Source organism: Oculina patagonica, chromosome 4, assembly GCF_052425735.1.
Source record: "Oculina patagonica isolate OP01 chromosome 4, crgOcupat, whole genome shotgun sequence".
Taxonomy (NCBI): domain Eukaryota; kingdom Metazoa; phylum Cnidaria; class Anthozoa; order Scleractinia; family Oculinidae; genus Oculina; species Oculina patagonica.
Window position 1 is genome coordinate 16312425 of NC_135761.1, and position 17290 is coordinate 16329714.

The following is a 17290-nucleotide window of genomic DNA, read 5'->3' on the forward strand; positions in this document are numbered from 1 at the left end:
GTTTTGTCATCTAAGATGCCAAGAAACAAACGATCCATTATCAACAGTTCGCGCATACAGTCCCAAAACCCACAGCTTTTTGCCATGTTTCTGAGAACGGACAAATATTCATCAATTGACTCACCGGTTTCCTGGTTCAGATGGTTGAATTGGAAACGCTCGAAGAACTCTTGAGTCTTTTCGAGGAAATGTTAATCAAACTTCATAATCACATCAGCCATTTTGATGCGGTCTTCGCCATCACCAAACTTCAGTCCGTTGAAGATTCGCATCACATCGACTCAGATACTGTGCAGGAGCATAGCACACTTATAATCCTCAGGTTGATCGTGTTTGTCACTCTGGCATTCACTGCACTTTATAACAGCTGTACAGTCTTTGGCATGATGGTTAAAAGAAGCTACACAGCAGAAACAGACACCATTTCACTCAACAGGTTTTTTTCTCTCATCCAAAGGTTTTGATCTGACTCAACACTTGCTGAGGGCATGATGTGAACGATAAATGAAGAACTATTTCCAAGTATCGGGAGCAGAGGAAGGTTGACCGCTTGAGTTAGTAGCATTTTCAGAAAGTTCAGTCTTTTGCACTGTGAAGCCTTCACCTGGGTTTGGAGGTTTAGGTGGCTTGAAGGGAATTCTTGAGGAGCGAAGATTTCTTGTATCCAGGTTCTCTATTGCCAAGTAAGGGTCGTTTCTTTCCTGCGATATCTCTTGGATGAACTTAGCGAATTCACTAAATGGAGGATAGTCTGCAGCTTTTTGAACTTTGTATCGATAAGCGTGACGTTGCCATCTTCCTTGAAGGTCATCTGGAAGCTTAACGAGTAAAGGTTTTACGAAAGCCGGTTCATCAAGGACTTTCAGACCACTAAGTCCTCCATCATTCTTTGCACATTCCAGTTCAAGCAGCAAATCTCCAAGTTCCTGTAGTCCTTTATTATCCCTGGAATTGATTTTTGGAAACATTGTCAGTTTGTAAAGGTGCATTTGAGTTACGACCGCATTTGAACCAAATTGCTCACTTAATTTCTTCCAAGCTTCCTTTAAGCCCTCTTCAGGATTCTCAACATTGGCGTTTCGCAGGCGTTGAACTAGTCTCTTTGACTGGTTGGTGGTATAACGGTATTCCATTAACATGGTTAATGTTTCACTTGCAATGATGTCTACATCTCTTACCATGTTTTCAAACAAGGCCTTCCAGGTGCGATAGTTCTTTGGTCGATTGTCGAACTTTTCGATCTTGTTAGCCATGAGTTCTTGTCTAGCCATGAACTGAATATAAGATTCCATGTGGTTAAGAGGCATAGGTGGATTGGCATTTTCAGTTTGAAGTGGAATGAACACTCTAACTTTACGATTTGACTTCTCGTCATTGGTTTGTTCCTCCTTGAGATTCGCGCTGGGACGAGTCCCTTGAGTGCTTTCTTCATCCATGTGTGCCTTGATGAAATCCCGTACACGCTAGGATGGGTTCATGAGTGGCAAATCTGCTTTCTGGGATTGATCGGCAAAGGTGGAAACGAGTTACTCATCCATCGCGTTTGCTTTTGCCAGTGCCACGGCTGCCTCTTGCTCCAGGTGTAAACATGCGATCTGCGCCTCTTCCTCGCGTTTCTTTCGGGCGAAGGCCATTTCTTCCTCTCTTTTCTTTTTCTCTTCTTGCTCTAACAGAAGGGCCGACTGGGCCTGGATTTCGGCCATTTTCCTTTCCATTTCTGCCTTCTTTTGGGCTGCCACAGCTTCGGCTCTGGCTTGCGCTCATATCGCAGTGGATGACACAGACGAGACGGTACTAACACGTGATTCGAGCCGATTGCACTTCTTGTAAGATATCATTCTTACGATCTATTCCTTCGTTTATTGCACCTTGAACAAGTTTGCGGCGAGTTTTCATCATCTCTTCGACGGTTTTACGTTCCCTTTGACACTCGGGAGCCTTGGAGTGGCTTGTAAAATCCATCAGAGATACCCACACAAGCCGAAAATGGAACGCAACTCGCTTATTGCTGAGGGAATCTTGTCCACCAAATCCGGAGTTTGCCTTAGTTTAGAGATCGCTGCCGCCGTATCAACCCACATTTTTTCCAGCTTCTCTTTATCGGAGTTAAATCTGCTTTCTAACAGCTTCAGAGTAGGCTAATAGTACGTTTTGGTCGAGTATCACCATCTGTAGTTTCTTCGTGAGGCGGGCTAGTCGAGGGATTCTCTGGGTCCGTAGGGAGAAATTCCCCGTCTTCCACGAGAGCCAATGTGTAAATATCTTTTTCACTGTTCATATCCATCTCGCTTGAGATGACCCTGAAAGCGTCCCAAGCTTTGAAGAAGGTCAGAAGCGATTCACCAGCAGTGTAACCGTTAAACTAGATTTATTATTTGGTGAAAAAGAAAGCTTTTACAACACTAGCGAGTGAAACTACCTCATGTAGCTAGTACAGACCATAATATATGCTAATAGCGCTGTCCAATAGAAAAGTGAGGAAAAGTCACGTGCGTAAACAAGGCACAAAGAGTAACGCAATAAGTCATGTAACAAGGGTAAACTAAAAAAAAAATACTGAAATAATGTTGTAAAAATGGGACAGCACACAATCCTAATCTTTGTTTGGACACACATTTGCCTGGCTTTCGTATGTGTTATTGACCTTGGTTTGACAGGGTTGTAGCTAAGGAATTTGTCTGCCGGTTAGCTTCAAAATTGGGGCGGCTAGAGAAGGCGCAAAGTGCATTCTGTCGTCGACAGAGCCGATGGGGGGGTCTCCCCCAGGTAATTTTGAAAATTTTAGTTCAATTTGGGGTACTTTGGCGAAATCTAGGGACTCTTTTATGCAAAAAGAAGCAACAATTAAAGAGAAAAAATTGTACATGTGTAGGCATTTTGTTATCTACCTTTCCTTGATATTGGGATTATATATCATATTATTTATTTTTAATATGAATGCAAATAAAAATACATTTAACACAGGATATAATATTGAATATGGGAATATACGTTTAATGTGCTCTGTTGCTCTAAGTGTTTATTTACAGATCATCATCTGAGAAGAAATCACTGTCATAGTCTGAATCACTATCACTGTCATCTTTATTTGCTTCTTCCAAGTGGAACAGCCTCAAAGCTCTTTGTTCCTCCTCCACATGATCTTCAACTTCGACCTCTACTTCCCCACTTCTCTTCACTTCTTCTTCTTCTTCCTCTTCTTCTACCCCAGGTCCTTCTTCTTGAGCCACCCCCTCTCCTGTCTCTGTGCGTCCATCTTCTTGCCTGTCTTTAGGCATCATTGTCCTTGGAAGGCGCCTTCTCTTCTTGGCAGACAACCATCTGAAAAGGGACAAAAGCAAGAATAAGTCGTACTAGGAAATGAACTTGGATACAGCTTTATGAGCTGTATGTTTGCCTTATAGGTCATTTTGTCAAAAATAGCACCTCTGAACTGCAGCTTTGATGACGTCCTCTGCATCCTTTGAGAATGGCTTTGGCCCATTAATGCTAATCATCATTAGGGAGTTCAGCATCTTTTGACTCAACCTGCTCCTCAGACGAGTTTTCAACCTTTTGAGACAGCTGACACCTCTACAAGAAAATAGTACATGTAGTTATTTGTCGCTCACAGCTTTATTTTATATATAGACTTTTTTCAGTCTGCTCTTAAAAAATAAATTCAAATTACCTTTCAGGCCATGCGTTTGACACTGGCAGTGCAAGTCCCACCTCGGCAAGACGGCTGAGCAAAGGGAATATGTCTCTGAGCCTGACTACTTTCTTCATGCAAGATTCTAAAAATAAATACAACAACAGTTTATTGTCTGTTAGCTACCAAGCTTTTACAAGTAAACTGCTGATTTTGCTAAAAGAATTTAATAGACAAATTTATTGAAATTATTATTACCAGTGGTCAACATCTCTGTTTGCTTCCAAGACAAGTAATTGTACTTGATTTTCTGCCATTTTGACAACAGCTCGTCATTGTCAAGCTAAAACCCAATAATTAGCCACTTATTAAAGTACACACATACACTCTTGCTTGAGTAAAAGGTTAAATTACAAAATATAGTTGATGCAAATTATGAAATAAAAATTAGTTTAACTCACATGAAAATGTTCAGCCAACTGCTTTATGTTGTCCTTGCCGTAATTCTGAAAAGCTGATTCCTCACGATTTGGCAGCTCATCTAGCTGGAAGATGGGGAAGGCTGCAGCAACAACTGGTACTTTGGCAAACCTTTCGTCCAGGTTTACAATTAAAGCATTGATAGATTTCCCTAGGAAGGTTTCAGCCCATCTATATGTTGGCTCATTAATGGAAACATCATGTGCAATTGGGGACAATCGTCCTGTGATATGAATACAAGATACACCTTGCATCAAACTTTGACAATTTCACTCATGAAAAACAACATGGCAGATACATGGTGGATCTTGAGATCCCAGAGACGTTTGGTGATTAAAGAAATTGCGATGTTGAAAAATGAAATGAAAAATGTCATGGAAAAGATTTCAACGTTATTATACAGGGACGTTTTAGTCAGCCACCGAATGTAGTTTTATTAATAAATGAGTGGAAATCAAGCAAGTGGATAAATTTGCAGTTACAAGTTTCATGCTATACAGTTTGCAAAATTACTAATTGTCAGCATTTCATACAAATGCAGTCGAAAGAAAAAAAGCTAGATAAAAATCGCTTTTAATTATCACTTCCTTGAATTTGTGATACATGTATCTTGTTATTCACTCCTGGTTTTCCCTGAAATCCGACTGGCGAGAACTGACATTCTCTGGTTCCTTTTATGGGCAGCTGCTGATGTTACCAGGTCAAGACTAAAAAAGGAACAAAAAAACTGTGTTGTTCCTTCAACGGAGGCCTTAACAAGGAAATTGTAACAAGAAAAATTATGACCAAATTACCCAAGCATCGTGGCGAAAGCATGCGATTGTTTCCCAAGTCTTGCCATAAGACGTGATCCCTTTGCAGGCTTATGAAATTAATGTGCATAAAATGATGAGTTCCATATGCCTGACAGGTAGCTGCAGATTCCACTTGAATGCCAATTATGGCAATCATTGTTGCTACACGGTATAGTCTTCCTTCATGGTCTGATCCCCCAGCCATTGGGAGCTTCTTGAGTGATGGAAGACTTCTGAAGGTTGTCTTTTTCCAGTCTGGTTGCTTCTGTTAGCATTACCTTGCATTCTTCAAATTGGTGAAAAGGACCATTGGGTGAAATGTACAGGAAACTGGCCATCATGTCATTTTTGAGGCGACTTCTCAACCTTGTTTTCACCCTTTTCACCGCACTTGCTAACAGAAAGCCACAACATATACAAGACACTAAACATAAACCTGAGAGAACTTTTGTATTGGTATTTTCTCCTTTCTTTTTTCATGCTTGTTCAGAAACTGATGGAAGGCCTTTTCAATATCGGATATTTCACTCCTGGTTTTTCCTGAAATCCGACTGGTGAGAGCTGACATTCTCTGGTTTCTTTTATGGGCAGCTGCTGATGTTACCAGGTCATGACGAAAAAAAGGACAAAAACCTGTGTTGTTCCTTCAACGGAGGCCTTAAAAAAAATAAAGTGTCTGTAATACCGGTCTGGTCGATCTGGCTGGTAAAATAGATTTCGCTCATTTCTTGTGTGTTGCAAGACTTTCATGTACTTATACTAAAAACACAATTCACTTGACCTGATCATTAACTTTTTTTCAAATTTTTAAGGATTTTCCGTTCACCCGAACCAGCGCTTGTAACGACCACTGTCAAGGCTTAAATTTACCACAACTTTGAAAATTAATTAAAAAAGAACTAACAACTTCTGTACCAAACAAATACGACAGGTAGTTATATTATGTCTTTTTAATTTATCACACCAACTTTCAATGACATTGAGCTTGGATCAAGCCAGCAGCAAAACATTAAGGACACCACTATCACACACCTTGATGAAACACCTGAAAACGGCTCAGATTCACATTTTATTTTGGAAAAAGTGAGGCGGTCTACTTCAATCAAACCAACGCAGCCGAAAAGTAGATGTAATAGAAAATGTTCCTACAGAAAAAAAACCTTCCGGTATCGTCTTAATGAAATATTTACAGCTGTGTAAACTTGTCCAATTTCGAAGATCTTCATGTTTGCAGCCATTTTGAGGGACTCGTCAGGACGAGGAGTTTCATCAACTGGCCTCGCAGACATACCTAAAACCATCAGAAATAAATAAAAAATATATATATAAATGCATTGCAGTTCAATTGAAAGAGAATAAATCTTGTTTAAAAGTGGAAGCTTGACTTACATTTCAACGCTTTCTATGGGCGTACATGTAAGGACATTCTTGTTCGAATTTCGCTCGATGATTCCACAACAAATAAAAATATTTGACACGCAGACCTTGAGGAAACAAGCAAACTCCTCGCTGCAAAATTGTGGTCCATTATCACTGACATAGTGAATAGGCATGCCGTATTTGGCAAACAGTTTCCATAGAATTGAAAAGATTTGGCGCTTCATCTTCCTGATAAACATTTGGCGCTTCTTCTTCCTGATAAACATTTGGCACTTCTTCTTCTTGATAAACATTTGGCGCTTCTTCTTCCTGATAAACATTTGGTGCTTCTTCTTCCTGATAAACATTTGGTGCTTCTTCTTCCTGATAAACATTTGGCGCTTCTTCTTCTCATAAACATTTGGCGCTTCTTCTTCCTGATAATCATTTGGCACTTCTTCTCATAAACATTTGGCGCCTCCTCTTCTTGATAATAAGGTGTGAAAATCTTTTCTAGACGCCCCGTCCAAATCCGACAATACAGCTTGTGCAGAAGCAGATAAGCTTGCCGCCAAGAAAATTGCCACAATGGATGTGTCCTACCCATTAAGTTCAGCGATTAATTCAAATTGCACTTGATAGTCTTCCCACAATAATTTCCCATCGAACGGTGATGGTGTTATCAACGGTTACTGTACAAGAAAGCGTCTCCTGATTTCCCCGCGGCCAACTTCCAGTTGACGTTCAGATTCTCTGAGTTCCGGTTTAGTACCAGGTTCCGCGTGGTTACCATTTTCCATCCGCCATATTTGTTCACCAAGATGATCAATTTTTGTGTGAATTCGCCTTTCCATGTCTTTGCTGTTGCTACAACTGCCATCTTAACACAACTACAACTTCAACAAAACTACACTTAACTCTTAAAGGTCGCCTAGATAACATAAGTTTTTCTGATGGTTATCATCACAACTACTACGGCAACCCAGTTCAAGATTATTTTCAACAAACGATAGTCAACTACAATACTGCCACAACACGCAGTAGGAGCCACCACAACTCGGAACTGTATTCTACACAAAATTAGTCGTTTAGCTTGCAACAAAACAACAACAGCCATTTACAGAATGGCTAACGCACCGCAACAATGCCAAAAAAACGATCAAACCTGCAGAATCCCTGGCCTCTGTGGATCAGATCCCACTTCTGACACCAATGTAACACTTGTCTTCGTCCACAATTGTTTTTATTACTACAACACTGCGAGTAACACCTGCACTGAGTATCACTCCCACACACAGACCACAAGGAAATGTAAACTTGTCCCTCTTTTATACTATTGCACACGAGTTCACTACCCGTACTTCTTTGTGATAACTGCCTGCCTCTACAGGCTTGTGCAATACTCTGTTTTGTTACAATAGTTTACAAAAACATGAATATGTATTATAAAACGTGTAAAAAAAGACAAAACAGTTGTTCCTATTCAGGCTTATTTTTGAGGCCAGAGGCTATCCTGTAACGTTTGAAATGTCGGCTCCACCAAATCCAACATTCAACTTGTTTTGGGCCGTTCCCGCCACCAAATCGTTTGGGAAGTGGAAGTTGACTCGGTTGTTGTGCATGAGTTTGTTGTGGATGAGTTTGGCTTTGTCCTGCTGCCGGGAGCAAGTCTTGATGTGTTCCTTCTTCTTAATCAGGCATTTTCAGGGTCTACAACTGCTGCCACCATGTAGTATCCGTTGGAAGAACTCAGAACTGAACACAACACATGTTTAATCAACATGGCCGCTCGTGAAAGCACGAGGTCCCAGCATGCATTGCAAATAGGCATTTATAGATTGTGCTAGTAAAAGTAGCATATTATGCTGGTAGCACTGCTCTTTTTCTGGCCAAATTATGCTAAAATTGTGCTCGTTTTTCCAAATTATGCCACTTTTTTTAAAATTATGCTCTTTGAAAAAATTGCAAATAAGTCCAAAAAATAAATTTTTATTAGAAGCCGTTGGTCTACAAGAAAGAAATGGAACGAATATCACAATGAAATTCAAATAAACATGTGGTTCAGGTTTACATGCACACTAGTACTAGTCTATACTCTCGTGTAGCTTATCTGCGATTGTTATATTGCAGCATTACACTTGCTTGCAAGTAGTCAGAAAGTGCATTGTCTTGCTGCTCATGGAAAGACGCCGAAAGCAGGCTAAAAACTCTTTCTGCGGCAGCCGACGAAGGTTGAACAAGTAAGACTTTCTTGACTGCAGAAGACCAATTAGGAAGCCTCTCTTCGTGTACCTTCCACCACTCAACTTTTTTCCCCTCGCATTCAATAGCCACATCCTCAGTAGCAGCGATGTACTGTGGCAGCTCTCTGACAAGACCGTTGATTGTCTCGTCATTGTCGAGGAATGGAAAAATCCTGAGGGCTTCTACGCTAGCTCTTGTTGGCCTCAACCAGCCAACGGTTACGGGGCACATCACTCTTGCAGCTTTGAAGGCCGTAACTGCATCGTAAAGATCCACATTGAACTTCCGTAAAAACCACTGAATCGCTGGCTGTACACAAGCCTTGGCTCTCTGTTCCAAGGCCGCTGCGCTCTGATTCGGATCTTCATTGGTAATTGCAGCTACCACTGCACGCACATTTGGAAAGTGCGGCGCCTGACAAGCCTCAGCAACGGCCTTCAGCTTTTCATAGCATGAAAACACAAGGGGACCATCTCCTTCTAAGAAGTACGTAGCCTTGACAAAATGCTCCCCAACATCAATGGTCACGGCAAGCTCCAGCTTGAGGTTGACAAGGGACTCAGGATCTGATAGTAAGTTTTGTAGTTGCGGCAGAATGTTTGGGGCGACTTTCTCTGCTGCGGCCTCCTGAAGAAATTTTGGAATGTCCCCAAACTGCTCCAGTAGCTGCTTGTAAACCTCCCATTTTGACCACCAGCGAGTTTCGCTATAGGATTTTGGCTTTCGGCCTGTTAGATCTTTCCATGCCAGTTTTGCTTTGTAGCTGTGAAACAATCGGATCCACAGGTTTCCAAACTCCTGAAGAGTTGGAATTATCAGATGGCTGCCCACATTATCGAGCGTGTGGGAAAAACACACAATGTTCAACAACTTTGGAAAGATAAATTGTATTCTGTTCAGCGCCGCTTGATTTACACTGGCCCCATCCCTCATAGCTGCTAGAAGAGAGTTAGCTCTAATTCCAAATTCGAGACACAGGGCCTCGTTCAGGACTCTAGCTAGCTCATCAGCATTCACTGACTTCGAGCAAACATCAATCCTTATTAAACGCTGCGTTATCACCCATTCGTCGTCAATAAAACGAACGATTACTGCAATGGCCTCACCTTGTCTGGTACTCCCGTCGAATATCACCGACACGTCTCTTGTCATATCTGCTTGTCCTGGTAAAGACAGTTCCTTCTTTATCCTCTCCACTTCTTGCTTGAAAATAAGGGTAATATAATGCCCAAGATTAGAGCTACTGGTAAGGCGATGGCCATTTTTCTCTAGCAGAGAACGCAGCTTGTCGATTTTGCTGATCGGAATCCCTGCCTTCAGAAATTCCTCCACTACTTCTTGTCTGTATGCTTGCTCAGCTAAAGGTAGTGTGCTGTCTTGGCGGGTTTTCTCTCGACTGAGTGCCTCGGCTATAGTTTGTTCTTTCAACTTTGATTTCTTAAGCTTTTCTTTCGATCTTGTGTGTTTCTGTGATGTACAATGGGATTTAAGGACGCTCTTCTTTGACGATACAATCTCCTTGCAAGCATCACAGAAAATTTTCGTTCCTCTGACGATCAGGTACTCATCAGGAAACTGAGTAATGCGATCGTGTAAAGAGACATTCTTCGTGTCACTTGTTCCTCTCCTGTTGTACTTTCCTTTTGTCTTTTGCAGGGAACGGTCTCTGGCAATTGCCGCTGGTTCTGGCCCATCACTTCTCTGAGAACGTTGTAAGTTTTCGTTCAGATCTGGCAAGACTGGCATGGCCGACGCCATTTTGTAGCCTTGCCTAATGAGAAGTACTGGGACCGACATGGTTTACAATGTGACCTCCGGTTCCGGTGCACCCCAGTCCCCGGGATCAGTGAACTGCAAATGCTACTAATTGTTCTAAAACATTAAATATCGAATAATGTCAGCAAGTGTTTGGGAATTGAAATCAAAAATGATCAAATTATAGGATCAAAAATGATCCGATAATTATCAAAATATGCGAATTATGCTAGCAGTGCTAATTGGGAAAAATTATGCCAGTTTGCTCAAATTATGCTAAAAATTATGCTAGCACAATCTGTAAAAGCCTAATTGCAAAGAGCCTGCATAACAACTACAAATATGGGTATAACCGTACAACCTACATCAAGCATTCTATCACCTTTCCTTTTACAATACATGCAATCAGATCGGCTTAAGTTTGGGTTGTTCTTTAAAACATGTAACTCTTCTACGCTTTCAGCTAACAATCAATTATTTTCTCCTTCCTTCTCCCTCACCTCCATCCTTTTGTTATTTTTTGCATTTTCTATTGTTTTATTTTTACTGCAAGTGATAAGTACCTTTTGAGAGTGCTTTGAGGTCTTATTCTTTAAAAATTCCCAAAAAAGAACAGTGTTTCTAACTGTACCCTTCTTCCCTTTTCTTCTTGGCCTGGACTTCCCCATGGTCAGACCAGATTGTGCTAGGGCACGATTTATTTTTGATATGTTATAGTATATTTGCGATAAGTAACTATATATTAATTCGTCCAATCATTCATCAATCAATCAATAAATCAAAAAATACATTTACATTTTCCTTTCCTTCTTCCTGACCACCATCCTTTCTTTATTTTGTTTATTTATTCCTTTTTCCATTGTTGTAAATTAAATGTGATGCAAGTGATCAGTACCTTTCGACAATTCTTTCTGCTCCTCGAATGTAAAAGCACCCCATAATATGGCGACATGTCTGACTTGCTTTCCAGCTTCTCTTCTGGACTGGCTTTCACCGTCTCCAGAAGCCCTTAATTGCAGTAATATTGATCTTGTGTCGTAAGTCCTGCCTTTTTTAAAGGCAGGACTTACGAGCAGGCAGGACTTTTTCTATATAAGGTCCCTTTCTTAACCTGAAATTCTATACGCTCCTCGAATCTAAACGCACCCCATAATATGGCGACATGCCTCACTTGTTTTCCCAATTCTCTCCTGGGCTGGCTGGAACCCTCTCCACAAGCCCTTAATTGGCAAAAGTATGCGATTGTTTCCTAAATCTTACCATGAGACGTGACATTGCCTTTGCAGGCTTGTGAAATTAATGACCACAAAATGATGTACAGTTTATTCTTTTGAATTTTTTTCCAATATAATAAAATGCACCGCTAGGATTATCCTAGCTGTAAAGACAATTGTCGTCCTTGTAAAATTTAAGAGCTAACTAGCTATAGGTTTGAAAAATAGGGTGTGGATGTAGACTCACCTGTATGTAAAGATATTCCAAGTGTGCTGAAGCTAACTTTTATTCTATCTAACAGTGTATCTAACGAGTACAGATCAGTACAAGCACACGTGTATGATTCTGTCCAGTCCTCACGCGCATGCGCAAAACCTGATATGTTTACATCTCCACCCTGAAAACTTTGCCGGGTGAAAGAAACTAACTTGGCCTATATATTGGAACCTAAACAACACAAGTATTGTTCAAACTAAATCCAACGCAACAAAGTTCTCAGACGGCTAAGCTGAGTTCTTCTGGTTAACAAAGTTTAAAGGTCCAGCCTTAATGGCTTCTTTACAACGCGACCACTTCTGGTTGTCAAATGCTGGTCGGGACTTCCCTCAGCAGCTGTAGCTGGTTTCTGGGGTGTCTGTGGTGATCCTGGTGACGGGACTTGGTGGGATGTAGATGTAGGTGCACTGGACTGTGGTGGGTTGTCTTGGTTAGAGAGCAGTTGCCCTTCAAAGCTTGCTGGTACTCGGCCTGACGGTTTTAGCTGTTTGTCTCTACAATGTAGGATCTTGGGTGGTTCGTTTCCTCTTTCACTTGCGCGGGAGTCCAGGTCTTGGTTTTTGGTTGAAACACCGATACCGGTTGGCCTGGTACTAGCTTTTGTAGCTCACGTGTGGACTTGCCATCATGCTGCAGTTTCTGAACATCTTGGCGGTGCTGCAGCTGATCTTAGTGGCATTCTTTTGCTTGTGACCGTTGGAGTCGTCCACTGCTGGGTAGTTGTGTGCGATATTCTCTATTGTTCAGCAACTTGGCTGGTGATGGTAAGTTGCTGTCAACAGGCGTGGCCCGGTATGATAAGAGTGCAAGATATGGGTCTTGCCCTGCAGCCTCGGACTTCCTTAGAAGGTTCTTTACGGTTTGTACCATCCTTTCTATAAATCCATTGCTCTTTGGATACACTGGTGAGCTAGTAATGTGATTGATACCCCATTGGTCACAGAACGCTGCAAATTCCCTGCTGCTGTATTGAGGGCCATTGTCAGATACCAGGGTTTCTGGTATGCCGTGTTCTGCAAAGATTGATTTAAGGTGGTTAATTATTGCAGCAGATGTCGTGGAGCTCAACTTTCTAATTATGGGGTATTTGCTGTAATAGTCTGCGACTATTAAGTATTCGGCACCTCGATAGTCGAACAGATCACATCCAAGCTTCTGCCATGGATAACTGGGTACATTGTGTGGATGCAATGCTTCTTTTGGTTGCTGTTTGGAAAATTGTGCGCATGTCGGACAGTTCTCTGTCATCTCTTTAATGTCTCTTGATATGCCTGGCCAAAACAGGCTGTCCCTTGCTCTCAGGAGACATTTCTCCGTTCCCATATGTCCTTGGTGTATGATTTGTAACATCTGTGGGCGTAGCTTACTGGGAATTACAAGTTTGTGTCCCTTAAGAATGAGGCCATTTTCAACACTCAGGTCCTCTCTGAAGTTCCAGAACTCTTTCAGGTCTTGTGGGCATTCATTTGGATATTCTGGCCATCCATGATGCACGACATATTTTAAGTGACTGAGTACAACGTCTTGATCAGTGCACTCTCGTATTTCATCTAGTTTGGCAGGGCTGGCTGGCAGTGTTCGAGAGATCGTGTCCAGTTCCACCACGGGGACTTTGTTGTCTGCTACAGGATACAACATTTACATTAATGGCCAGAGGTGTTGCTTCAATTGGGCCCAGGAACACATAATCACCTATTGATTGGGTAGGCTCTGACTCAGCTAGGGCATTGTTATTACTAGTAGCTTCAATTTCATGCACATTCTTCTTTTTAAGTTTTGAAATGCATACCTTAGCAAGGTGTCCCACCTTTTGGCAGTAATGACATGTTGCATTTCTTGCTGGGCACTGTTCACGAGGGTGAGGACCCCAACCACAATTCCTGCAGAGTTGCGTTTTTCCTGACTTGTTGCCTTTTGGGTTTTGCCTTGATCCGCCGGCTACTGGATTCAGCTGGTCGCTTGGGAATTGGTTTCTCATCGTTGAGCTAACAGGGTGTACTGCTGACACTGGGTTCATTAGCTTAAGCTGCTTGTCTGCTGATTCGTCTGCTTTTGCCATTTCTCTAGCTTTGCTAAATGTTAGAGCATTTCCTTCTTTGAAACACTCCTTTCTGACATGGTCTGAATTCATGCCGAGTACAAGGAAGTCTCTCAAAAATCGATCATGATGATCTGATGGATAGTTGGCTTCTTTGACAAGGATTCTAAGCTTTGTAATAAATTCTTCCAACGATAGTGTACCTTGTCGAAGATTATGAAGTTCCCAAGCGGCGATCAACTCGTTTGAGTGGGGTTTCACGTAGTTTTCGAATTTCTTCCAGTAGTTTTCAAGTTTCTTTTGTTCGTCTGCCGAGAGGCCCCAGCTGTTGAACAGCTCCAAGCCGTGCTCACCGGCCCAGTAAAGCAGGTGCTTACACTGGATTTCTTCGTCAATTTTGGCCATCGGCCCCGTAAAGAGTAGTTCACAGCGTTGTTTCCACATTTTGAAGCGTGAGTATAGGTTTTCATCCGTACTCCAGTCCATGGTTGGACCCTTGTCAATGAATGAGGCGCTGGCGGCCATGTTGTCTTCTTGTCAGAATCAATGGTACGCGTGTCGTTCGGAAATCCTTCACTCTTCCACCTTCTCCAGTGTATCGAGCTAAATGGTATGTTTGGTTACTTCACAATCCCGCTTCTGACACCATGTAGATATTCCAAGTGTGCTGAAGCTAACTTTTATTCTATCTAACAGTGTATCTAACGAGTGCAGATCAGTACAAGCACACGTGTATGATTCTGTCCAGTCCTCACGCGCATGCGCAAAACCTGATATGTTTACACTGTAAATTCCAGATTTAAAGAGAAAACTGCAAAAAATAACAAAATATCAAAGGTGATTTCTTAAGCATTGTTAATAAACTGCATGTACATGAAACATTTTGCTAGTTTGTATCTTTTTGAGGGAATATCAATGAAAGCATTACTAAGCTTATTAAGACTGCTTCTAGAATGCTGTTTCAGACAAAGCAGGCAGAATATCCCCTGTACTTCCCCTTCTTCTACAAATCATGCCCACCGGTAGTTGCTGGTCAGCCAGTGATGTTTAAACTTATCCTTGCCATCCCCCTTGAATGCTGCTTTTTCATTCCTTAAACTCGAACACTTAACTTTGGTGCAAGTAATAAAACTATGAACAGTCGCTGGAAGACTGTCTGATTTGGTTAGATTCAATAAAATTATTTTTATATTTTGGCATCAAGCACAATCTGGTCATGGTCTGAACACTTTACAGCATGCGTAGGTTGAGCTTGAATTGGATTGGAGGTAGTTTGGTCATCTTGAACTGTAGCTGTCACTTGAATAGGAGTGGTGGGGACAGTAGTTGTCTCAACTGGTTCATTTGCCTTGGTATTTTCTATACTTAAGAAAAACGATCCACGTTTTCAGAAAGCTTCAACACAAAGTTTTTTGATACAACGCAACAATTTTGCAGTCAATCACAGCCTTGAAGTAAGTTCATAGTAAAAAATATGCAGACAATTAGTTCTTTATGAGGTAGGAAATTTTAATTAAACTTTTCAAATCCTTTTGAACAATACAGAGTGAATGTTGTGAAAATGCCGAGAGCTCTTCTAGCAAAGTGCCCTTCTCCCATTTTGTTCTTGCCATTCTTCAATGTTAAAGGCCCGCCATAAAATGACGACATGCCTGACTTGTTTATTATTTAGTTGCGGTGACTGGCTTGATCCTTCCCCACATGTCCTCAATTGCTTGATGAGTACACTGATGTTTGGTCATAGATCAAGTCTTTTCTTTGCATCAGGATTACTTCTAAAAGTGGGAATTTTATTCCCAGGAAACTTCTTTTGCTGCTTTACGTATTGTTGTTCTCCATAAATTGAAAAGCAAGCGGTTTTTATTCAGATAATGGTGATTGTTCTAAAATAGATAGTAATTATAAAAAAACTAACATTTCGGTAATCCCAGATGAATGTGTTTTAGCAACTATTAGAAAACAATTACAACGAAGTTCATTCTTTATAAAAATGTGAAACCTGACATATCAAACAAATCAGATCACAAACATACATCAAGGTTGATGCTTCATGAAATGAAGACCTTTCCTGAGTTGGAAAATGGTTCAGTGTTTTCCGTTTCTTTTTCTTCTACAGACGGTGAGGCAGCATGGCATGTTTCTTTACCATTCTGGAATGATAAGAAGTTATAGAGTTATTAGATATTTAGTTGCTGCTATATTTCAGTGTTTAATGAGGTTAAATGCGATTTAACCAAGTTAAATAAAGCAATTTAACCAAGTTAACCACAACGAGTGGGTAGTCGGCTGTCCTGGTGGTCAGCGGTTACTAGCTCTTGTCAGGCTCAGTGCGTTGCGTTCTCGGACATGACAGCGTGGTGTCAGGTCTTCGTTCAATGGAGGGTTTTCAGGGATGTTTTGCGAGTTTTTTCTGCGTTCACGGAAGGATTTCACGGGCCTCTAGCCCAGTTTGTCAATTCTTTTACATGCACGTAGTTTGCAGCCGTGTTTCCATTCGTTCCAGGTGGTTCTCCGCGCTCCGACGTCGGTTTGATAGTTATTCATGGTCCGAATATACACAGAAGCGTCGACGTACAAGCGGCTGGCCACGCTGCCTGTTAGGGTTTAGCTTTCCATTTGTTGTTCCGCTCGTCGTTGCCAGCGGCTTTGTTGCTCCGTTGTTCGTTCTTCTGCAGTCTTCTGGCTTAAAAAAACCTCTGTTGTAGCGTTGGTCTTGGTCATGCCTGGAGGTATCGTGTTATCGCGTTACCGTGTTGGTCCTCGTTTTTCCCGCGCAAATCATTTTCTACAAATCAGTTACGGTAGTTTGCGAGCGTTTTTTCTGCGTTGCTCGTTTGCTCTATGTAACATATGAGGTAGGGACTATAATTATTACAGCACATAGTCGTTTTGTTAGTTTTTGCGTGTTGCCTATTTAGTTTTGCTTAGCACAACATTATTTTATGCGGGCATGGTAGTACGGCTTTTTGCGTGTTGCCTATTTAGCTTTGCTTAGCACAACATTATTTTATGCGGGCATATTGTAGTACGGCTTTTTGTTTGCCCATGTTTACTGCCAGTTTTTTGTATTTCGGGCTTGGTAGTACATCGTTTTATGCATTTGCTATGTTTTTTAGATCAGGCATTCAAGTATTGCATTTTAGTGTGTGCGCTGTTGTCTGCTTTAGTTCATATGGGGTAGCTTGGCATTTTAGCTAGTGTTTGCTGTGCCAGTTTTGGCATTGTTATTGAGTTTTTAGTATGTTCGCTGTTGTATGTTTACTGTAGTTCAGGCATTGTAGTGGCACATTTCTTTCAGCGTTACGGGTTTTGCTGTTGTTTACTTATCGCAGCGGGTTATCTTTATCCCAAGTCTTTATCATGTCTTTGATCCCTCAGCTGGGGTGTGTTAGCTCAAGGAGTAGCATGGCATGCGTTCTTGGGCATTTCACACTGGTCTTACGGTTTACCTGTTTAGTTCAGGCGTAGCAGGGCATTTTAGGGTTGAACTGTCATCTG

At 41.5% G+C, this 17290-nt stretch overlaps 2 protein-coding genes across 2 annotated transcripts; both read right to left on the reverse strand.

Annotated features, from left to right (window-relative positions):
• Positions 1 to 2988: 2988 nt before the first annotated feature.
• Positions 2989 to 7889, reverse strand: LOC144652439 (uncharacterized). Its single transcript, XM_078512448.1, has 6 exons — positions 4906 to 7889; positions 4093 to 4334; positions 3890 to 3974; positions 3671 to 3776; positions 3427 to 3573; positions 2989 to 3321 (listed from the first exon to the last, which is right to left on the reverse strand). The coding sequence occupies exons 1-6, from the start codon at positions 5108 to 5110 to the stop codon at positions 3024 to 3026; spliced, it is 1083 nt and encodes a 360-aa protein (XP_078368574.1). The 5' UTR covers positions 5111 to 7889; the 3' UTR covers positions 2989 to 3023.
• A 294-nt stretch (positions 7890 to 8183) lies between these two features.
• Positions 8184 to 10351, reverse strand: LOC144652440 (uncharacterized). The gene has a single exon (XM_078512449.1). The coding sequence runs from the start codon at positions 10303 to 10305 to the stop codon at positions 8371 to 8373; it is 1935 nt and encodes a 644-aa protein (XP_078368575.1). The 5' UTR covers positions 10306 to 10351; the 3' UTR covers positions 8184 to 8370.
• Positions 10352 to 17290: the final 6939 nt, after the last annotated feature.

What these genes read in the sequence shown, in the direction of transcription:
- LOC144652439 (XM_078512448.1), bottom strand. Translation starts at nt 5,110, where the DNA reads ATGGCTGGGGGATCAGACCATGAAGGAAGACTATACCGTGTAGCAACA. An exon ending in AACAGAGATGTTGACCACTG is followed by an intron (nt 3,777 to 3,889) that starts GTAATAATAATT and finishes ATTTATTTTTAG; the next exon opens with AATCTTGCATGAAGAAAGTA. An exon ending in ATCAAAGCTGCAGTTCAGAG is followed by an intron (nt 3,322 to 3,426) that starts GTGCTATTTTTG and finishes GTCCCTTTTCAG; the next exon opens with ATGGTTGTCTGCCAAGAAGA.
- LOC144652440 (XM_078512449.1), bottom strand. Translation starts at nt 10,305, where the DNA reads ATGTCGGTCCCAGTACTTCTCATTAGGCAAGGCTACAAAATGGCGTCG.